This window comes from Typha latifolia, chromosome 8, assembly GCF_019914945.1.
Source record: "Typha latifolia isolate L0001 chromosome 8, TyphaL0001v2, whole genome shotgun sequence".
NCBI lineage: Eukaryota > Viridiplantae > Streptophyta > Magnoliopsida > Poales > Typhaceae > Typha > Typha latifolia.
Window position 1 is genome coordinate 256,667 of NC_133093.1, and position 23,987 is coordinate 280,653.

Genomic DNA, 23,987 nt, shown 5'->3' on the forward strand with positions numbered 1-23,987 from the left:
TGTCATCTCCGAGATCATTTGGAGCAGCACTATTGTTATTCATACCTAACACAAAGACATCATCATTTGTTCATTTTATGATAGTTTTCTTTATTAATAGAAAGTAATATAATAACTATAACAGATAAACCATATTCTGTAAACAGATGTAGTCAATTATCGAGAACATCGAAGCCACTCATTGGGATCTGCAGAAGAAATGCTTAATTCCAGCAATTGTTCTGTTATAGTATATACACATATATGACCCATAAAAATATAAAATTCTTGCTACTGACTGAAAGTACAACAAATTAGATAAATATCATTAATTTCACGTCTGAGATCCTATAGAGTTTCAGCATTGCCTGATATATAAACGAGAGGATATAAAGGACATCCACTAACAAGTAGCCATTTGCACCTTCGGTTATCTAACAAAACAGAAAATTATATTAAATCATGTATATATATATATTTATGTATGTGCATATGTATTACATGTTTGTATGGACTGATGTATGTATTATTTGCAATTTTTTGACATCTTTTGAAAAGGAAAGAAAATATACTATCAACAAAAGTTTCTTTCCTGTGCTACTCTTTCGAAATTGCTGCTTTGCTCAGTCTCTTTGGTTGATTTCATGTTAATTCGTGGATGGATACACTTTCTGTCCCACTTGAAGCCATATCTCTTCACCAATCTCATTGTCTGCATTTCTAATACCATTGTCATATCTTAACAGGATACCGAACAGAATTTTTCCCTGCTTCCATGAAGATTCAGTAAGGAACAATTTATTTCCTTTATAGTCTCACTTATTTTTATCAGATTTTTTCCATACCTGCTGTCGTCTATATGATGCTAGTGTTGCCAATGGTTCCTTTGACTTCTGTACTTGTCCAGATTGCTGATCGAGATTAATCATCTGACAGCGGTTGCATCCTCCCAATGCCTAAAATATATAACTATCAGCGAACTATGAGATAAAAACTTAATGATGGAGTTAAAAAAAAAAAAATCCTCACCTAACTGAGTTACTATCTCTGCACGTTACTGACATGTATGAATAAGTAAATTCATGACCATGTATGAATAGGTTAGATTTCGAATTAACTAGCAAAGCTTTCGAGGTTTCCCAAATAGTAATAACATGAAAGTGCTGCACATTGATTCTTTACCAGTTCTCTCACATGGAAGAAATTTGGCATAATAAAAGGTCAAAGAAAGAGGAGAAAACTATATAGATTTCAGTAACAAATAGATCAAGGGAGACAACTAAAGAGCCTCAAGAAAATATCATCAATGATAGTGTTCCTTATATCTTTCCACTTTCTCCAAACAGGATCAGAAGCAATACCAGTTGTAAGGAACAGAGAAAATGTGCAAAGTGTGTCCTGAAAATGTTGACACTTGTTGATACATATAGGTAGTCATGACATATGAACACAAGAATGCCACCACTGTATCGCTTATACTATTTCTTTTTACAACCATTCCATACACCCACCAGGTTGCTGCATCAAAAGCTCCTTATTACGTGTCTAGCCACAATGCAGTCTAAAGTATACGGTTGTCTGATGAGGCAGTACAAGGTAAACAGATTTAACTTTTAAGAAAATAGGCAGTAAAACAAGTGAAAAAAGATAGGATTTCAGAAAAGAACATTATAAAATTGATAAAAGACAGATAGAATGTAAGAACTTGAAAAACAAAAATTGAGAGAGAAGAGGGTTTCCTCCCCTATTCTTCTCCGTCACACAATGGAAGGGGTGGCTACGAGATTTCCAACCACTCTGAATCAAAATCAGATTAAAATTTAAAACCTAGCTTATGAAAACCCTAAATCCTCTCTTATCCACCCACCCTAGCTCCCTTTTTTTTATCATCATCATCTTCTTCTTCTTCTTTCTTTACCATCGGAGGCGTTCTCGTGGAATCGAACCACCGGAGTAATTAGAGACCACCATGCGACTCGTCGGTAAGTCCTCTTCCACCCCTCAAATTTAATTTAAGTTTATTAGGGTTGATTAGAAATATCTAAATTTGGTGCTCACAGTTTCGTCGGCAAATTGGGTTGACTGGTGGCTTCGGGTCGCTGCCGCTCGTGCTCAGGAGCTTCACATCGTTGGCCTCGTGCCATAGTTGCCTTTTGAGAGAGCCTTCGAGGCTTGAATCGCCACCAACTAATAGTTAAGACCTGTGGGTTGTTAATGGTGGGGTGGTTTGGCGTGTCGCGAGGAGGGGGCGAGATAGGTGGACACGATTGCTAGCAATGTTCTTTCTCCCTCCCTTCCCCTCTTTTTCTTTTTCTCCCTCGTCATTCTCATCAAGGGAGAGAAGGGCTGGGCTTGGTTTCAACCCGAGCCAACCTTTTCTACTATGGGGGTTCGGGTCTGGGTTTCGGACCCAACCCGACTCGATCCTTAGTATTTGATCGTGGGCTGTAGGCTAATCCATAGCCCAGTCCTTTTTAAATATTGGCGGCCTTGGCCTAGCCCAATTATTATAAAGATAAAAGAAAAAGTAGGCTACAGGCCAGCCGCAACCTAGCCCAACTAATTGGGCTTAATTTGACCCATTTGAACAATTTATTTAGCTATAAATTTTAGAAATCATAGTATTATTTAATTTAAAAATTTATTATTATTTATTATTAAATGTGGTAATTTTTAGCACGTGGATTTGAGATTAGAAATTTTAGTTGTTTAATCTAGGCTCTGGTGATTGAATTCACTCATATATTTATTAATATTGTATTTCATGCTTTTTATTGGGACACGTATTTTTCTGTGTGCAAAATATATGATTTAGTGCATCGCTATACTCCGTGTAAATACTAAAATTCTATATTTGGTATGATTTAGAGAACAATTTCAATATAGATCGCTTGAGATTTTCCATGATGACTCAAATCTAATTAAAAGTCCAAGGAAAAATTCTATTTTAGATCACTGTAATGACTTTCTTAGGTTACTCTAGCGGGGTTAGGGAACAGTCTCATGTTAGATTGAAAAACTTTCTGAGGTGACTATAATCTTTTAACGGTTAATGGAAAAGACATGATACATTTATCGCATAGTCACACTTCCTGGTGACCCTAACTAGATTAATTATAAGGAAAATACTGAAATGCTATCTCAAAGTGACTTCTAGTTGATGTGGACTTACAGGGTATAGAACCAATTGAGATAAATAATATAACTATTATTGAGAAAAAATCCACCATGTTGGAATTGATCATATTATGAGATATGACTGTTATTATTATTGTTACTTTAAGAACATGCTTAGTGAAATTATCATTTTATGTCGTTGGATTTAGAATTTATTTAAAGTTATAAATTTTGAACTTATTTGGATTTTGAGTAGATTCTACGTGTTAAGCTATAGTTGTTGGCTCATGAGATTTTTCTTTCTAATATTTTAGGTAATGGTCAGCGTGGCGACTGAGTGAGATGCATCAGGACCCCACTTTCACTTAGAATCTACCATTTTTACTTTTTAGTTCTTTTGGTCTTTATGTTTTAAACTATCTGCTAATTTAGTTTGCTTAGACACATTAGTGATGACATTGGTTATTTTCATTATTATTAGTTTAAATTATCGAAGTCAGATTTTCTAATTAATTCTTATTATTGTGTACTTAGAAAATATTAGTAAGATTTTATGTATCTCAAGCGTATTGAGGTATATGGCTGATTATGAATTGGGTCGTGACATAGAAGGTGCAAATATCTTAGCAGTTTGTGCCAAGCCCAAGCTTTAGTCGAGCCAAGCCCAAGCCACTTGTTTATTTTGACACCTCTAGTTGTTAATTCATGGGATATTTCTTTCTAATATTTCAGGTACTGGTCAATGTGACGATTAAGCAAGATGCACTGGGACTCCACCTCCACTTAAGATCTATCCTTTTTACCTTTCAGTAATTTTCGTCTTTATGTTTTAAACTATTTGTTAATTCAGTCTGATTAGAGGCACATTAGTGGTGACATTGGATTTTATTATTATTATTAGATTAAATTTATCTAAATTAGATGTTCACATTAATTCTTATCTTTGTGGACTTAGAAAATATTAGTTAAAACTTTGTGTATCTCAAGTGTATTAAAGTACATGGTCAATCATGGTTCCAATTTCGGGTCATGACATAAACTTTTACAATTGAATTGTAATGATAGAAACCTTTTGCGAGTAAAAATATTTGCTTAACAAATATTCATGTGTGAGTACCTGACACGTTAATGCTGAGTTAGTCAGGTAAGAGAAACTAAACTGCATTATTCTATGCAGTAGCAGCAGTACTCAGATAAATGGACACTATGACTTCCAATTGCAAATGAAGAGCTCACCCCTCATTAATTGTAGTCTGCTTAACTGCAGAAAAGCATAATGCAACCATGTTCATCTTATGAAATGCAGAGGGTAAGCCCTTTCCACTATGCTATCAGACCATTTCAATAGAAAGTTATAATGCGTCTTTACTCCTACGACATAGAAATAAAGAACGAACAGAAAATGTAAGATGCTTTTACTGGATTTATCTGCTATCAATCTATTTTCACAGAACAGCATGAGACATCCCTTACTGGGTACATCTGTTGACGATAATGAAAGAAATTAAGACCAATAGTTTGTGAAACATAAAGAGCTCACAGTGAAATGTGCCTTTCCAATTTGAAGGCTTCTCCAAGTATCCTCAGCATAAGGTTTTGACCCTGAAATTACAAGATTTGGGCGGAATCTCATCGCATCAACAAGGAGAGGCTGCCTAGCCCTCGATCTATCTTTCTCATAATCTGCTAATCAAAGAAACTAGATATTATTTTACAATTTCACTATAATAGATTAAATGAAGACAGAACAAAAACAAAATTTTCCCTGTGCTAAAGATTGCATTGTACCTATGCCCTGAATCGTAAGGATTAAGGAAGCTGCAATAAGTATAATATATGAAAGAATCACATCTGCTATTTGGATGGAAAATAGAGATTATAAACTTGGCTGAGATTGATTGGGCAGTACCAAAATCCAAGTTGTACCCAAGTAGAGATGTCTAATAGTGGAATTCTCATGCATGATGCTTTAGTCTAATGGAAAAAATGTATATTTACATGCATGAAACATCTAGTAGCCAAGTCTTGCAGGTTCTTCACAAACTACTACTATCTAGAGAAAAACCCTTGGCCGACAGCTTATCACAAACTACTGCACAATATTCCTAACCTTCTAGGTTCTTGAATCTCCTGGAAAGATTTTCCCTTCTTTGGGGAATTACAGAGAATACTTCTTATTACTAGCATCTCTCTTTTCAAATAGGAAGTAGTATCTCTTTTTTCCACTTGTCATAGTACTTATTAAAGGTATAGATGAGAATAACCTCCAAATATCATTGCACAAGGAGAAGCTTAGATGGAGAATTTAGTGAAAAAGAATGATCACTTCCGTTACAAGTTATCTAGCTTTAGAAAATGAACCAATGGAGTTCATCAATAAGACTAGATGGAAAGTCACTACAGTTGTGGAAAGTTGGGGTGACATACTGACTATTGATGTGGCTGACCAATTTGCTGATTAACAAATACAACAGCAAAGATTTTCCTTTTTTTTTTGTTGAGAAAAGTGGGCTGGGCATAGTTAGACTTATTAAAACTGGAGGAATTTACAAAAGGGGAGATAAAAGGGATTACAGGGAAGAGAAGTCCTCAAAGAAGATAGGAGAGAAAGGGAGTGAAGAACCCATCTCAGAGAGGGAGATTCGAAGCCCGGTCAGAGTTCTAGCTTCTTGCCAGAAGATCCTCCTACTGCACTCCTTGCAAAGGAGCCACCAAAGTATCCCCATGATTTGGTCAAAAGCTTTGTGGAGGCAAAAATGTCTTAATATTTTGACTGTAGAAGCATATTATTCAGTACAAAAATAAAGTGGTGCAAAATCTCATATGCAATATGCAGGCTTCAGGCTTGTAACATTGTTAGCAGTGATAAAGAAGAACAATATGATATAACATTGAGCATGTAGTAGGCTACTAGCAAATTACGCTTCAGTTCCAACTTCCAAGTATGCAGGTCATAACTCAAAATGGAACCATTGGGATATGTACATCATCTAAAATCTTGTAGACAACAAGGATACCTCCATTTTGTGCATCAACCATCCCAACCAATAGTCATAAATTTAACAAAACTTCTTGTGCAGTTCCAACTTGCAACATTCTGGCGCATGAATAAGGTATCTAGATTAAATGATCTTTTGCTCTGACAATAATAATTGATAACTTACCATCCACTCTAAAAGCTTAAGGTGTTAGAAAACAGTGCCCTCACTTCCGAGTCGAAACATTTTGATAGGCCTAAGAGGTGGTTAAATGAATGGAGATTTTATATTTTAAATAAAATATTGGTATAATAGGATTTAAACTCAAGATCTTTGCTTTGATATTATGATAACTCACCAAATATTCAAAAAGCTTAAGCTTTTAGAGAACGCTGATTTTTTATATTTTATATTCTAACACCAATAATTAGATCAAGATGATAGACGACCAAACAATGATTTTTAATTCCAAAATTTTGACATAGAGTGAATAGGCCATAGAGATTTTTGTGTGTGTGTGTGCAAGTGCATGTGTGTGAGTATGCCAGTATTTGTATTAGTTATTATCAGGCCAAATGCTGGAACATTACAGAATCATGAGGCTTGAGCTTTGTCTATTAAGATATAAAAAGAAGATGAAAGAAAGATCTGATATTAGGCTTAGCTTGCAAAATTTACGTGTATTCCATTCATTGATACAGCATTAGATCTTAGACAAGTAGCAAGAAAAATTGACATTGTAAAACAATTACTAAGAAAGTAACTTCAAAATAGGCTAGAACAAATATCAATAAAGCGACAAACCTACTTACTTGATTTTAGCCGGTCATTAAGATCAACAGTGCTCTCTTCAGATACAAGTAACAATTGTGCCTCGTTTGCAAAATTCAGCTTGCTCCATGTATCTCTGCAACTGTCTTCTCTGCCAGCCTTGTTTGTGCAAGAACGAGATTTGGAACTTGAAGATCTCACAAATGTACAAGGACGACCAATGGCTCTAGTGAACCACATATTTACCTCATCATCATAACTCTGTACGTCATATCTTGCTCAAGATAAAATCATGAAGAGAAGTGCAAACATAAGTAAGAACGATTGACCAGTGAAACTTTAACTCCTGCTATTAGAAGCATTATGACACAAGTAACTAATCACAGAAACTATCCTGCTTAGAACAAATAATCAGAGATGATGAACTTAGCATCATATTGCATATGAAAACCTATTGCTAAATAGAACTGAGATATCACTGCAGGACCCTCCTTTCTAAGTTCTCGTACTTTCCCAACTACTCCCTCGCTACCCCTCACACTTCCACTCCTTACTTTCCTATTTATCGCAAATCAAAATAGAATAAGAGGAGCCTCTTGAAGCATAGATTTTATACAGAAGCAATCTAGTTAACACTCCCTACAATTAAAAAAAAGAAATGAAATGTCAGTATTTTCATCTTTGAAAGTAATTTATTTCCAGACTACAAATTGTGATCTAGAACTATAAATGCCTCCAGCTCAAATAATATTGGCACCAAATCAGAAGGCCAGAACAGATCGAATAATGGCAAAACTAACCCAACCACAATTAGACCATAATATAGATCAGCCAAATAAAACCCAACTTGGATCTGTAAAATGTCAGAGATTTGAAATAGAAGTCCAATATTACCTGACATAGCAATACCATAAAAAGTGAACTTTATCATATCACGGTTAAGAACATTGATGCCAACATTCAGAAAGTAGGGTCATTCTTAGCATGACTAGGCTCAACTTTTCATTGTCTTTGCACTTCATTCCCTAAATTAGGTGGCAATGCCACCACTTTCGTAGCAGTTCAATATATTCTCACCATGTCAACTCATACAGACATACCATGTTAATGTAAAATTGGAATATAATAGGTAGGGATCAATGAAGAAAAGAAAAAAAATACTTCACTAAGGTGATAATATGGAATAATTCATTTTATTGAAAAGTTACTAGTCAACTATTGTTTTGACAAATCATTTTACCAATTCATATGTATGTTTTTGACATTGATAGTAATAATTCAACAAAGTGACAAAATGTTAAGAACAATCATCTACAGGGACACATAAGTATGATGCACATGGCCAGGTGACATCATACTATGCATGGCGAAGATGACTACATGAGTTCCATATACTTGTTCACAACTTTCAATGTAGTTTACAGAATCATTGGTCAAAGATTATATCTTTTAGTGAATTGTCAAAGAAAGATATGAAACCATATGAAATAAGGAGTTAAGTATATCAGAAAGTGTCTCAACTCTCGAATAATCTCTAAAATGTCAAGGAAACTAAAAATTTAGAGGAAGTGTTCCAAGTGGATACCTTTGACCATATACATCCATGTTCTCATTTATGCATGATGAATTCTTCAAAAGAGAAATTTGCAATTTCTCTTTACAAATTGGTGATTCTAAATACAGCTTCCCGCATTGCAAGTCAATAAATGTACGAATAGAGCACATTTCTGGAACCTGCAGTGTGATATATCAGGCTACAAAAAGAAAGTGCAACACTTGGCCACAAAGTAAGAAACACTGATTTTAAAATTTAAACCAAGGGAAAGGACCAGATATAATTCAATATCTTATTATTAGTCATTCAAAACTTACACATAAGTAGACCAGAAATTAAGTAAACTGTGATCCGTATGCAGCATATTCATACAGATTACAGATGGCACAAATTATAAACATAACAACGTTACACATTCATAAAGTCACACTTATATTTATGAAGATACCTTTTTCTGGGTAAGAATCTCACCGCTCGGCCCTTTAAGAAGCCATTCTCGATCATATTGTAACCCTATTCAGCAAGGACAAAATTTAACAGAAAGTTTTATTTCATTAGCTGTAAATCAATAGTTAAACTTTAACGTAAACTTATATTTATGTCAGAAAAGATATAACTCTATTTAGTTACATCTACTGCTCACTATTGGAATTAAGATGATAAATAATTTGTAAAATTGCCACAGAAAAAGATGGTCCTTAAAGGACACATGTGTACGGTGATAGTCCGATACACTGGCTGAGAAGAATGGGGAAGAAAGGAGGAAGTAAAAAATGAGAGAAACAAGAGAAAAGGAAAGGAAAGAGAAGGAAGAGAGAAAAAAGAAGATAAAGTCAAAGAAAAGAGGGAAAAAGAACGCTTGTTTGAGAAAATGAGAATGTTCAAATAACAAAAACAGAAAAAGGAAGTTTCTCATTATGAGACATCTTACATATTATTATACATTATTGAGAAATTTTGAATACAAATGAATTTGCATGCCTTTAACAAATTTTTTATTTGGAATCCAGACAAGTCTGCAGCACGATTTATGATAAAAGAACAGGAAAAAAAAACTTGAATTTGCATATTTATAAACCAAAAAGAATCAAGCATACCAGCATTACTTAGGGGCCATCTATGCACAGTGAATCCTGCACAGGATTTCACAGGGTAAACTGTAATGGATTTCAGTTGAACAGCTACTATAGCATGCCGTATTCCAGTACCTGTGATTCATAACTTTGAAAGATATAAAGTAAATTATGTTGACATGAAATAGACATAGAGCAAAGTGTTTTTACATTTAGATGACAACTCATGTTGAAATAAAACCAAACAATATTCCACATAATACCAACTTCATTCCTTGCTTTATCAGATTTCTATTCAATTCTAGGAGTATATTGCAAGTTTCTAACAACAACTGATTTAGAAGTGTTCATGTCTACTTATCCTACCTTCAATAAAATCCCTGCAATCTAGTGCTCTTTGCTTGTCACGACCCGAAATAGGAATCATGACCGGCCATACATCTCAATATGCTTGAGATACATAAAGCTTTATTAATACTTTCTACGTGTATGATAGCAAAATAAATAAATAAAATAAAAATCTGCTTTCTTAAATTTAAAACTAATTGCAATAAACATAAAACAATGTTAATATTCTTTTTTTGAGTCTCTAAACTAAATAAATAAAACTTCTAATCTAAAGCATAAAATCTAAAAGAGCGGAAAAGTAAATAGGTGAATCTTAAGTGGAGATGGAGTCCGGGTACATTTCGCTCAGTCGCCCCGCTGACTATTACATGAGATGGATAAATAAAATAAAAAAAAAGAATTCATGAGCCAACAACTATAGCTCAGTAAGTGGAATCCACTTGAAAACCAAATAAATTTTAAATCATATTAATGCTGAATAAAATTAAACTAAAAGCAACAATATCCATAACAATATGCAATAGGCATACTATTTAAATAATAACAATGATAACAATAGAGAGAGTCACAACTTGTAACTTTGCATGGTTTCAACATATTAACATCTTTTTAATATTTATACTGTCATATGTCTCAATAGATCTAAACCCTGTGGATCCACATTAACTAGAAGTCACCTCGAGATGACGCTCGGAACTTTTCTTCATAGCTGATCCGGTTAGGGTAATCAGATGGTATCACTATGTGATCAACACACTCTGTCTTTTCCACTAACCATTGAGAGAAGTTAGAGTCACCTAGGAAATTTCTCATTCATCCTAAGACTGTTCCCTAAACCCGCCAGAGTCACTTAAGAAAGTCACCGCAGTGATCTGATTTAGGATTTTCCCCTGGACTTCCAGATAGACTTGAGTCACCGCGGAAAATCGCAAGCGATTTATATCGGGACTGTTCTCTAAGTCGTATCAATACTAGTCTCATTTTTCTTTTCACGAAATTTAATATTTGCATAAATTATGGTGATGCACTGAGTATAATGATTAAATGCACACAGACAATATAACAATTAAATTTTTGCACGTACGGATGAAATAAATAAATTTGCACACAGAAATTGTAACAATTAAATTTTTGCACGTAAGGGTGAAATAAATAATTTGCACACAGAAAATTTACATGGTCTGACAGGTACGAAATATAATAAAATAAATATGTGAGTGAATCCACTCATCTGAGTCTAGGCAAGATAACTGAAATCCCAAATCTCTAGCTCACGTACTAAAAATCACCACCTTTAATAATAAATAATAATAAAATTTTCAATTTGAATAATATCAATATTTTTAAAATTTAAAAAAGCTAAAAAGAACTAAAATGAGTTTAATTACCCATTGGATTGGGCTGGGCTGCTGCTGGCCCGGCCCAATCCAAAAAGAAATCTAATTAATCGGGTTGGGCCGAGGCCCAATCAAAATTAAGTGGATTGGGCTACAGTTGGTCTGCAGCCCACCCTTCCACCTCATGCTAGTTGGGTTGGGCCAAGGCCCAACCCAAAGCCAACAAAGAACTGGGCTGCAGGTCGGCCTACAGCCCATGACTTAAGGCTAAAGGTCGGGTTGGGTTGGGTCTGCAACCCAAACCCAAACCCGAGAGAAGGAAAAAGGTTGGCTCGGGTTGAACCCGAGCCCAACTTTTTTCTTCCCCAAAGAGATCGGTGAGGGAGAAAAAAAAAAGAGGAGAAAAAGGAAGGGAGAGAGAGGGCATCACCGGCGACCATTGTCGTCAGTAGCCTATCGACATCGTCGGAGGTCCCTTAGCACCCTCAACGACCTGCACTGGAGGGAAGGTCGACCACAACGACCAACGGTGAAAGACTTCCCACCCATGGCCAACCATAACCTGAGCCACGAGGGCCTCCTAGAAGATATCACCGACACCGAGCTTAGAGCACGAAGCTTCCGGTGATGATGCGGTTGCAACCCGAAGCCGCCGGCCGGTCTGATTTGCCGATGAAGCAGAATTCCATAAATTAGATATTGTCGATTTACCCTATTAAACTTTAATTAAAATTTATGGGTGGGAGAGGGCTTACCAACGAGTCGTATGGTGGTCTTTGATTGCTCCGGTGACACTCCGACGATCCGATTCCACAGCGATGACTCCAACGGTGAGAAAAGAAAAAAAAAAGAAAACGAAGAGGAAGAAGAGAGGAGGGGGAGGGGCCTGAGGGGATTAAGGGGATAGAAAGACAATTTAGGGTTTAATTTATAGATTAAAAGATGATCAAATCTAATCCGATTCGGATTAGATAAAATCCTTTTTTTTGCACCTCATCACGTGCTGGAGAGGGAGAGGGGAGGGGCTTCACGTGCAGAGCACGTGCACCCTCCTCTCTCAAACCCCCAAATTTTTTTTTTGATTTTGACATTGCTTCTCTGCATGGCCCACTTAATAACCAAAAATAGTTAAATTCCCGAACTAGATAAATTTTCAGAACTGTATCAGAAGACAGAAGAATAATTGTTCTACATGGGAAAGATGGTCTAATGTTCCTTTTATCAGGACAAAAATATATTGCCCAAGTGCTGAACTTGCTTTACTGAGTAATTAGAGAAATTCTCAGTCATAGTTGTCTCTATTTATCCAATGCTAATCCAAAAAATTTCTGAATCATGCATATCCTAACCATTTACCACATGAACGAGCAAATTATTCAGGTGATCAGATAAAGATGGAGTTAATTACTAAGTAACACAACTATTTTGCAGCAGGATATCAATCATTCATTCCAACAAGACATGAAACTTTGTATCGTATTTTGCAGTAGGATTTCAATCATTCATTCCATGCCTCCATGGAAACATGTAATTTTTTATCTTCTTTTGTGGCAAAGGAAAGAAACAAACTGAAAGAAAACTGAGAAATAACATTACCTGAGAGGTGAAGCATCTCTAATCTAAATGGATTTCCATTGTCAAATGATATAGACTTGGATACAAAAGAACTTTCTAAAAATTTCAGAAATATCTGCAAAAGAGATTAAATGGAAACCGCTATTAGTACCATAAATAGCAGAAGAATTGTAGAAAATAGTTACTAAAAAACAATTTTCATTACTTATGCAGTATAAAAATTTGTCATGTCCAAAATCCAAGCAGCTTGAACTAAAAATCAGATCACAACTGGAAATCAATCTAGTCGACCCTTTCCACTCCTATTCTCGATACATGGGATGCTCCAGGCCCAACTATATACCCTGTAATGTCAGCTTGACTAGCACAGCTTGCCCCACAGCCCAATAACTACTACTAATTCCTAATTGCCTATATCCTTTGGTCCTGGAGTGACATATCATCTTCTGTAGCCTCATCATCTAGAGAGCTTAATTGAATGCTATGCACATCGATGAGATGGTTGCAGATAGAATTACACATTCCAGTACTCATCAACCCTGATGTTATGCACAACCTTGCCTCACTTCAGTATAACAGAAAAAATAAATTTATTCTGTAATGTCCATTTTCCACTGTCCAGTTTAGAACCTCAATCATGAAATTTTCTGGCACTTCAACTAGGCTATGGATCGGGAATTATCTGTTGAAGTTCTAAACTGTTTATTTGCAAGTAACAGCAACTTTAATGAAGGTATTGAGATGATAATCCCAAATTTTCTATCATGAACTTTATAAGCATCTATTACAGTTATAACAATTGTAATTTGTAAAATACAGTTGTAGTGCTTCATCTCAAATGTGTTCACTATAGATACTAAATTGAGCATCACAAAGAGATAGTAGCTATGGTAACCCTGATACAAAATGATACCTCTGCATCTTCATATGTTGACATATAACCAAAAGATATCCGAACGGCACCAGTTGGCTTTCCATGTAATATGTCATTATCATCCCAGCAAACATGTCCAGCCTGACACAAAGAAGAACAAGTTTTTACAGGAAAAAAACTTTCTTTCCTAATTACAGAATCTAGTTAAGGAAACGCCATAAAACCATTTATATTTACAGCAACAAGCTTTTGCACTCAATTAGAAAGCCTAGGAGAGAGTTGTATATTAAGAAGTTGGATGACTTGTCAGTTGTCACCTCCCAGTCAAAAGAAAGAGGATGTGATGTACCTCAAGGTTTGAAATTAGATCTGACTGAGATAAACCAAGATATTTGGCACATGCACCAGGGTTGCAGAAGCATCCTGTCTACAGTAAAACCATAATAGAAAATCGTAAATTAAAAGATTGTCGTGCTAGCAAAACAATTACTTAGGCTGTATATATTGCAGAAAACCTTTCCAATGCAGTTTAGTTATCCTTTATAACCTCAATAAATCAAATTAGTATATGTTGGCCCTAATTTTGTTGTCCAATAAAGTATGTACAATTTACAAATTTTGACATGTCTATCTTCATTCATTAAGACTCTTTCAATGACTGAACTCATGGGTAATAGACAGTAGAATATAGACATTGAATATAGACACTATCATAACTTCTACTAAATGTGCACGCAGAAAACCTATTTCATCTTAGCATTTGTCTATAATTTTGTTTGTAAGTAACAATTCTGAAATGGACTTTTACCTAGTGGCAGACCCAACATGTAAGTAATATACAACAGAAAGAAAGGAAAAGGCAAAAGTATGAAAAGTTGAAAACAACCTATTGAACAGTCAAGCTATCCATCTTAAGCACTATCTAGAAATTGAAAAAGAACCACCATAGTTACCATACATTAATAAGCAATCCCAACACGTGTCTACTCAAAAGATCACACAGCAAGACTAATGCCATTAATATAGATAAGAAAAACAAACATAATGCTTAATATCATTCTCTTACTCGCAAATGAATCCCTGATAATGAAGCCAACTTTTCCACCTCACGATATCCAAACCAGGAGCCATCTGCTCTCTTTAAATTGAATGTAATAATGGGACCCGTTTTCAGAGATGATACCTTAACAAGGGATAAAAAAATTGATAACGGCACTCCAAGCTATATAAAGATAATATCAAATAAAATACGTGGTAGACTGATAAGTAAATGACAAGGCAAATAACAGCATATATGAAACCCTCCTAAATTGTAATAGTAACTTATTAGAGACTATAATAAGAAGACTTACAAACATTAATGAATCAAGAAAGAGAAGACAGCAGAACAAAAAACAGATTAATTCCTTAATTTTTGTTAAGGAAGTCACTATGTCAACAAAATATTCTCTTGATCAGCCTTCCCAAAGAGTAACAGCATATGACAGGACAGGCATGGATCACTTCCTAGGAAGTTAGTAAAAGATGTAGAGTATTTGATAGAAAGATTGAAATGATTATGAAGTTGAAGCATCAAATGAACAGCAGAAGCACAAAAATCAGAGTACCAAGTAATATAGATTTCAGAAATAATCAAGCAAAGGACTATATAAGGAAGATGTTATATATCCTTACCATGGTTGATTAAATCAAGTTAACTATGAAAGAAATTAGTTGCTGAGGTTGAGGAGAAATCATCAGTAAACATATGCTGTAGTAGTAGAATCCAAAGGATGGTGACCGGATGGTCCATTCACCAAACAGATTAGAACAGCATTACTATTCCTTTAAAGGTAAGCTTGCCCATATCATGTTGTGTATATAAACACAAAGAAGTACGAAGAAATTCAAAGCCAATGAATTAAAGTATGCTCAACCTTTGGAGTGATAAACTAAACTGACTTATTTACCTTGGAGATGTTTCTTCCATAAATTGTGCAAACATTCATTCCATTTGCATGCTTTAGGTCTATCATCATATTCCTTGTGTAAGTGGCAAGCGATGTTGTATGTCTGCACAACAATGTTCAAAACCTTGATTAATAGATTGCATGCCTTACGAAGATCAATATGCCCCAAAATGTACCTGAACTTAAATAAGAAATGATATTAACATATATCTCCTACTCCGGAAATACATATCTCACGGGAACATACATATCTTATGACAACATAATGCCAAAGTGAGCTGCAGAAAATGCAAACAGACAGAAATTGACATTAAGTCGTGTTCTTAGGGAAGGTCTCTAGTCAAACATAAATAGTTGATATTACTAAACATAAATAATTGATACTAGTAAAGAAAAAGCTGTTTCGGCTACTGGGCTTCATATATCTATTCTTAATCAAGGAAAAAGAACGATATCATGGGATAATTCAGGAAAGAGAAGTCAGCTACCTGAGGTGTAAGAAACATTTTAAATATTAATTGTTATAAGGATCTTCCTAGTTCTCTAAGGTTACTCTTGAGAAAAATGAAATGGTTGTGTCCACATAAACAGGACTGCATAAGCCTAGTTGGAGGTCAGGAAGCATAATAACACCCAATAAATATCTACACAAATACTAGGTAGTTAGCCAAACATTTGCTCACTCTATGGTTGTACTTTTATAGACTTGTTTGATGTAGAACCAATGTAATGTAAATTGAAAAGCTAATATGGGACAGAAAGGGTGAATTTGAACACTAGAAATTGGCTTGTGAAAATTTTATCATTCCTTGTTTCATCTAATTATGCCCGTCTTACAAGCTGGACTAGTTTAGATCTGCTCAAAACTGCAGTTACCTTCTATTTGGTCCACATCCTAATCTAGGTGTCTAGTAAGGATTTTCCACAGTGGTCCTAAATAACATCCACCTTCATGTCTGATGGATTTTACACTCATATTCTCAAAGGAAGCCCTGATTTAACCAGAAATATCTAATTGTTCCTTAAATGGCACCCATGTTCATCCAAGCTGTATATCTCCAGGATTCCATTATGGCATTATCAGCTCTTATATTACCAGCGAGTTCTTTATGGTAGAAGTTGTTGTTTAATTGAATTTGCTTCATTTAGGCTCATGATTCAACTTTAGACAACCTCCACAGAGAAGGATGATATGAAAGAGTTGCATACTTAGCTAGACTTAGCTAGACATGATGAATCTTACAACTCATTCACTTGCGAGAAAACATTCAAGACCTTTTCCAATACAAATTTAGTTAAAGATAAGTCAAAATTGATGTATTTTGCTAAACATCATTTGTTTAACTAGATGATACAAAATAATATCTAGTGATACCAGATGGTCGTATAGCAATACAGAGCATTTAAAGATACACCAGTCTGATGACCTAAGAAGACTAACCACATTATTACTCTATGTAATAATCTTGTGAGGTCAGCAAACAGTTCTGCAGTCTAGGCAAAGATAAGAACAATATTGCTCCATACTAAAAAATTAAAAAAAGAAAAGGAAAATCTACTGTCAACTGCCAACACTGAGATTTAGTACCTCAATACAGAGTGAAAATGACCAAAGCCATATCAGTTGCTAAGAATGTGAAACATTAATAGAAGTGATTTGTCAAGAGTAAATAAATGACTACGAGTGGACGACATTCAGAAATGACCTACTGTTGGAGATGAAACTTTATCAAGGATAAGCTGCATCACCTTCTAATCCCATATTAATCAAATACATATTTGTTTTTAGCCATAAAAGCTATCTGAGGAAGAAAATGAATAAAGGCAACAAAAGAAATTTGATCCTAAAATTAAGGTAAAGAATATATGAAGGACATCTTGAGCTGTGATTGAGGTATAAAAAGAAATAACAAAGAATACCTATTAGTTAGTATTCCTTCAAGTGGAGGTTAAGTAAATTGGCATAATAGTAACATAGTTGGACTGTTTAATAGTATATATATAAAGTAAAATGAAATATAAATAGCATGCATGTATATGTTTTTGAAAGTTTTTGGAAGTTTATCGTCTACTCATCCATTAAACAAGTGATGCAACCCTCACAATAATACTAACTCATACTCTGTCTTAACATACCGAGCAATAGCAGATATACTCAATGTATCAATAATTTTGAAACCATGACGAATAGAAGCTATGCCCAAAAATGACAGGGTTCCATCTTCAAGTACTTGCTCAATGCTCTCTCTTCTTCTAATGAAGTCAATATCAGCTATTGAAGCAGATACTGTGCCTGTATTACCGTACATATTAAAACCAAACAATGCAGAAGAAAACTTGGAAAAAATAATAAGCGAATAACTAACCTCCACTAAAGTATGTCTTTGTTAGAAAGCTTGCTGCCTCTGTCATAACACACATCAAAAATTGTAAAGAGAATAAAAAATGACATGCTCTCTAACAAGTAAGACTGCTGAAAGGACATTACGAAAGATTTTTCAAGTGCCAATATCTCTCTTGAATAGAACACAGAGATTCAAACACAGATAGCAGATAGCCTTATATTTAGAGCAATGAGGTCAATAAAAACAGATCATGAACTAGTTTAGGGACTATGTACATTTTCAGAATAAAACAAAGTAAGAAACAGAGGATAATGTTCCAGCTTTCAGGATATTCTATTACAATGAAGAATCTCAAACCTCAATGTCAAGATTCAAGAATATATCAGTCCCCTCAAGAGGAAAGATACAGTTATGGCTAGTGACAAATAAGAAAATGATGCAGTCCACCAGTCCATTCATCATGTTTATCTGAATTTTAGATGATGTTATATTTCTAGTACCCATACCTCCTAATTAGACAATTCAACAAGAACACTGGAAAGATGATGGAGAACAGAATTTTCTAATCATTTTCTATTATTTCATGAATGAAAGAAGATAGGAATACTGCGGGATGAAATCTTACTTTCAAAAAGGTCACAATTGAGATGGAAGAATAAACACTTTATAGATTTGCAATTAAATTTTTCTTCTCGTAAAATTACTGAACTTATCATAAATCTAAAGGAAGCAGAAAAAAGAGCAGGAACTCTGATAATGTCACTGAGAAAGTTCAAAAGGAGCCAGATTGAACTTTGGCAATACTTTGTCTTAATTTGACCAAAAAAGGTGAAATAGTGACTTTTACAGCATAATTTTTTCTTCTCCTTCTCTAATGGAGAGATCAGATTGGATAAATTTGACTGCTCTGAAAATGCCTCTAGATGAAAATGCTGCAATTTTAAATTGCCCATCATAAGCTTACTAGAAGTATTTCTATATTTAGAAAAAGTAAGCTGGAAAGCCATAATTTAAGGATCAAATGAATATAAAAAGTTAATTTGACTTTGTTGAATGAAAGAGTGCTAATATAATCTAAGAGTATCTAGCAGTAAGAGGATCAAAATACTGAGGTGACACATTCACAACAGAGCTAGTAACCTAAGTTTCATAAAGCAATCAAACGTGTCATCTGGTGTAGGTGCAGGTCCCTCTGTAACTTAATCCATCTTGTCCTACAGATAATTTATCTAACATAAATCAAAGTAAAAGTGGACTAACTCTAAACAAGAAAACAACAGATATCAAATAATGTCGTCGACAGTGTTGCATACCATTTCGAACAACAAGCGCTCCAAGGCCAGTTGGATAACCAAATATCTAACAAAGTCAGCATATATACAGTTAATATATCAATAAGAAAAAATAGGTAATTTTGAGGGGATCAAGATGCATGCAGCATATACCTTATAGAAAGAAAAGACAACAAAATCAGCAGGATACCTAGCTAGATCCAGTGGTTCAGTTGCACATCCTTTTGCTGCATCTATCAATACCATCCAGCAATCCCTGTGCCCAATATGAAATTGACAAGCATAAGAAATTTATGCAGTCCTAAGATTCTAATCCAAGAATAAGGACAATGCTTAGAAGATTATTTGACAACAGTAAAAATTCTTTACAAGAAGATGTACTTGCAAATTACCTTAGATATCTAGGTATTATCAACTATCAGCCATATTGACCAGCTACGATTTTTTCCCTATCATACAAATAGCAATGGGCAAAATAATCTGAATTTCTTGTACTTGATGACTGTGTAGGAGATGTCTAAAATTACATGCTTTTTGGTTCTTTTGAGTACTTTTATGTATGTAGATTATAATGGGAAATACAATTTGATATCGAGAGTTTTATTCCCCTCCGGATGTAAGTGAAAGAACAAGATAAACTATAGCTCACGTAGATAAAACAGAGACAAACAGACAGGATAAAAAATAAGCTTAGATTAAATAGATAAATAGGCAAACATTCATGAAAGCATGTTAACCAGTTAACATCTAAATTCTGTCATGAATCTTATTGGCCTAACAAGGAGTCAAAGTGCAGAACTCAAGCACACGAACTTGCAAAATTACGACCTGCTAAGATTTTAATTGCGACCTGGTCTTCAAATAACGAAATTTTGCTTACAGAACCATTGGTCAAGCCAAGCTATTAACCAATGGTCACAAATGGGGCATTTACCAAATAGGGTGTTATATGTGCAAATCATGATGTGGTACCCAAATCAAGCCAATAAAACAGCAATCAATAGTGACTAGGAAGTTACTTGAGGCAGATAACTTATGTTTAAACTTTAAAAGAAAGAGTAATTTCCACTTTTATTAATATACACTAAGTACATATACAGGCAAAAAACCATTAATTCACATCTTGATCATCATAATGATGGTATTATGAAAAATCTCAAACTTGACAAGAAAGGCCAAGCATCAGTGTACATGAAAAAATTAGATTTCTCTTAGAACACTATGTGAAACTATGTATAAACATTTAGGGATAGGCCAACAGAATCTAAGATCTAATATATATTATATACCACCTATTTCATCAATAAGACAAGAAAATCTAACAGAAGTGATGCATATATAATATGTAGATATCCTCAACTGATTTTTAGGTTATAATCATTTCTTGATTTCAGTCACATTTGAGGTTGACATTAGTTGGATACTTGGTTCAAAAATAGCTAATCTTGACTGAAGCACTTGTGCACCATCAATACCTGATCAATCTCTATCAAGAACTGAATCTTACCGTTTCTGGGAGGGGCCTCCCAAAATTTTTCGTGCATCTTCCTTGATAAGCCTAACCAAGTTAAGATCAAACTTTTCACCAGAAAAATTGCACTCTGAAGGGAATGCAAACATGTTGTAAACAGTTCCTGCAGCAAAAAGTATATAAGAAGCTATATTGATTACATCACTATACATTCAGATCATTTGATGGGGGTAAAAAGAACATCAACATCAAGTTACTAAAGGTTAATGAACTACTTCAACTTGATAACTAATCAATCAAAACTTATAACAGAATTTCATGAAGAAGGCAGATAACTTCCATGAGATGATTACATAATATGCATTTCATGTATCTAAAACAGCTATTAACTGGATCTGAATAAAAATATTCTCCAAGAGAGTCAAAAGAATGAATCTACATTTGGGACAGTCAATGGAATGGTGTCTTATAGTGCCCAAACTGTTATAAAGATGTAATATTTAATGAATGCTCAGGACCAATCAGTGTCCAACTTAGGATGGGCAAAGGTATGCAGCATTTGATATGAAATTTCATATGTTGAACTGAAAGCCAACAATTGGAGAGTTGAAAGTAGTACTGTTGATCAAAGGACTCTACCAAGAGAAAGAAAATCATCAGAAAGCTCACCTTGAGGATCTTGCGGTAATATATTTTCAGCTCTCCTTTGCAATGAGTGCTTCAAAATCTGAATAGAAGATTCATGAGTTCCATCTTGTACATTACAATGCTCAACCTCTTCAATATCAACAGCAAGAGCAGCTGCTCCATTTTTCAGAGCATATCTGTGAATGCATAAGGATAAACTAAACCAGCAATTTGTTACAGATTTGCACATCTCTTGAAGTTAAATATCAAAGTAAAAGCGCCTTCATTTTCAAGCAGCTAGTTCACAGGAAATGGAATGCTTTTGGTTATCTAAATGCAGGACAAATAATTAGAAAGAGATTTCCAAGAAATCTACAAATATGAAGCAAGAAAGATAATATATAAATCATAAAAGAGACTTTCTCTTAAAACTCCAAAGCATAGAATCCTCTTTGTTTTCTGAACAAAAATGAGCATAAAACAATTTTAAGCAACCATAATTATGCTCAAACCCAAGGCAAAAATTCAAAAATCCTGATGACGAGGAAAATTTCATTTGGATCACAAAAAGCATAGATTTCAGTTAAATTGTTGCACATTTTCCTTCTTAGAGATTTTTCTTTAAAAGATTAAAATTTACCACCACATAATGCTAACATCTTAGGTAAACAATCTTCAATTTCATGGATAGTTCTGTAAACTGGCTGGATACTCTCTAATTCCAAGCACACTGTTATGATTTTCCATCGTGTACATGTAAGAACTTTCTTTACTCCAAGGAAAACATTCACCAATAAGTTTTATAGCTGCTGTTGCCCCAGAAGTAAATATGCATCTGTAGCTTTTTGGAGACGCATTAAAATAGTTAAGAACCTGGTAAGAACACATCTTCATCATTATCAATGAAAAAGAGAACAACATAATGAACTATAGTACTATACTAATAGCTAGTTTCAATGTCGGAAATGTGTAATGCTATAAATTTTCTTATAGCCCGAAGCTTGGAAGAAAAGGTTACATATTGACAACTTGATGGTAACTGACATTGATTCTGGCATTCTGCCACTAATGAAAGTATTGCAGAACGAAAAGATTCAATTTTCTTAAAATGAACCTACAGTTTCTCACACAAAACAAATGAGTTAATCATGAGTGTTCAGAACTTTAGCTACACAAATATTTCCAAGTTATACTTATATTTTGAGTTTTGATGGAACCTCTTACGGCAAAAAGTTTAAAGGAGAATGTTAATGGCAAGTTGGCAACCTCCTCCACATATCCGTATCTAGATCTGTTTCTAAACTTTTTCACGACAAGATTAGTGGAATTACAAAACTAAATGAGAATACCTGCTGGCGTGCGGCAGAAACAATGTCGCTTGTGGCCATGCTAGAATCACTCTGACTATCTAAACCATCACTTTAAAGAACACAAAGTTCCAGGATTTATATTGGAAAAGAAAACATCAACGTGAAATAATTCATAAGGCCACAAACAACAACCAAAGTTCAGCGTTATAGACAACCCTGAAGAAAATAGAATCCAATAAACAATATAAGTATTGCAATCTTAAGAATCCAACTGCTCAAAAGCATCATTGATAGATTTTAGTAAAGAGAAAAAGATAAAAAGGCTAAACTTCTTAGGGGACTCTAATCAGAGTTTCCAAGAATCCTACGAACAAGAAGAGCATATTAAGAACACACTCTCAGGTAGACTATACAAAATTCTTCCAAAAAACAGAAAGCTCCTTTCAGATGCTAAACATTCAGAACGAAACCAAAGAGACATAACCAAACACCCTTAAAATTCCATACAAGATGACTTCTTGAAATTCAAATTAACCAAATTTAGGATACGAGGATTCCCATATACATTAGACATGAGGTCCTTAGCAACATTTTCCATCTGGGTTTCCGAGTAAAGAGTCGCTCCGGCATGATCCAAGTAAGCCATCCCTTCAACAACCCAAAAAAGAGGCACCCATTTGCATCAAATCCTTCGTATATAGTATCAACAACGCAAAAAGAAGGAATTTTTCAATAGGAGGAGTCAAGAAAGAAAGGATTGGATCGGGTTGAGACCTTCCAATCGCTTGAATTCAGTGGCGCGAATCTCGTCTATGTTTTTGGGAGCATTTGGATAGCCGTAGTCTTCCCCGAATTGTTTCAAAAACTCCTCTTTCCTCGTCGCCATCTTCTTCCTTTCTTCCGAGCGAGCAATAATAATTCCACCGGGAAGCGTAAAAAGATAAAGAACTCAAGCAGAAGTTTTCACCTACTATCTTCTCGTATAAGTCCTCTGAGTCGGCGTGTGCTTGGTTAAGGTTGAGGTGTCGGATTCTAAAATAAATAATATATTTATAGAAGTAGAAGAGAAGACCAATTAGCTTCCCAACTTCTTGTTCAAGAAAAATAAAGAAGAAGAAAATTGCCCCCAACTTTGATCGTGTCAAATAACCAAAAGAACGAATCAACGATACCCTCCTACTCGATGTGGTCGATTGACTCGATATTCTCATTTGTGGGAGACAAACGTCATAGGAGAATTAGCATTTTAACACCCTACCTTTTCACGTATTTATGGTTTACTCCTGGACTTTCTATGTTGGAAAATTGCTCAATATTCACAGAATAATACACTCCGAGTCAAAAATGTCAAGTGTAAGCACCTTTTTAAAAAAAAAAAAAAAAAAA

General features: G+C 34.7%; 1 protein-coding gene across 4 annotated transcripts; it reads right to left on the bottom strand.

Annotated features, from left to right (window-relative positions):
* Positions 1–409: 409 nt before the first annotated feature.
* Positions 410–23,764, bottom strand: LOC140793951 (molybdenum cofactor sulfurase). 4 transcript variants are annotated; one of them, XM_073145741.1, is made up of 22 exons: positions 23,376–23,764; positions 23,151–23,249; positions 22,641–22,699; positions 22,004–22,164; positions 21,334–21,488; positions 20,701–20,827; positions 19,347–19,449; positions 19,215–19,260; positions 17,923–17,961; positions 17,693–17,849; positions 15,557–15,659; positions 14,674–14,790; positions 13,957–14,034; positions 13,647–13,748; positions 12,755–12,848; positions 9,498–9,608; positions 8,849–8,913; positions 8,431–8,579; positions 6,887–7,071; positions 4,637–4,782; positions 825–935; positions 410–746 (listed from the first exon to the last, which is right to left on the bottom strand). In XM_073145741.1, the coding sequence occupies exons 1-22, from the start codon at positions 23,485–23,487 to the stop codon at positions 627–629; spliced, it is 2,439 nt and encodes an 812-aa protein (XP_073001842.1). In that variant the 5' UTR covers positions 23,488–23,764; the 3' UTR covers positions 410–626. The 4 variants fall into 4 exon arrangements, with proteins under 4 accessions (XP_073001842.1, XP_073001840.1, XP_073001841.1 ...); XM_073145739.1 differs by having other exon boundaries at positions 6,887–7,119; positions 23,376–23,761; XM_073145740.1 differs by having other exon boundaries at positions 4,637–4,779; positions 6,887–7,119; positions 23,376–23,759.
* Between the last annotated feature and the right edge of the window lie 223 nt (positions 23,765–23,987).

Coding starts and splice junctions, on each gene's coding strand:
- LOC140793951 (XM_073145739.1), bottom strand. CDS start 23,487: ATGGCGACGAGGAAAGAGGAGTTTTTGAAACAATTCGGGGAAGACTAC. Junction 7,120..8,430: donor ATGGATGTATATGGTCAAAG/GTATCCACTTGG, acceptor ATCTTGAGCAAG/ATATGACGTACAGAGTTATG. Junction 4,783..6,886: donor TAATGACCGGCTAAAATCAA/GTAAGTAGGTTT, acceptor TTCTTTGATTAG/CAGATTATGAGAAAGATAGA.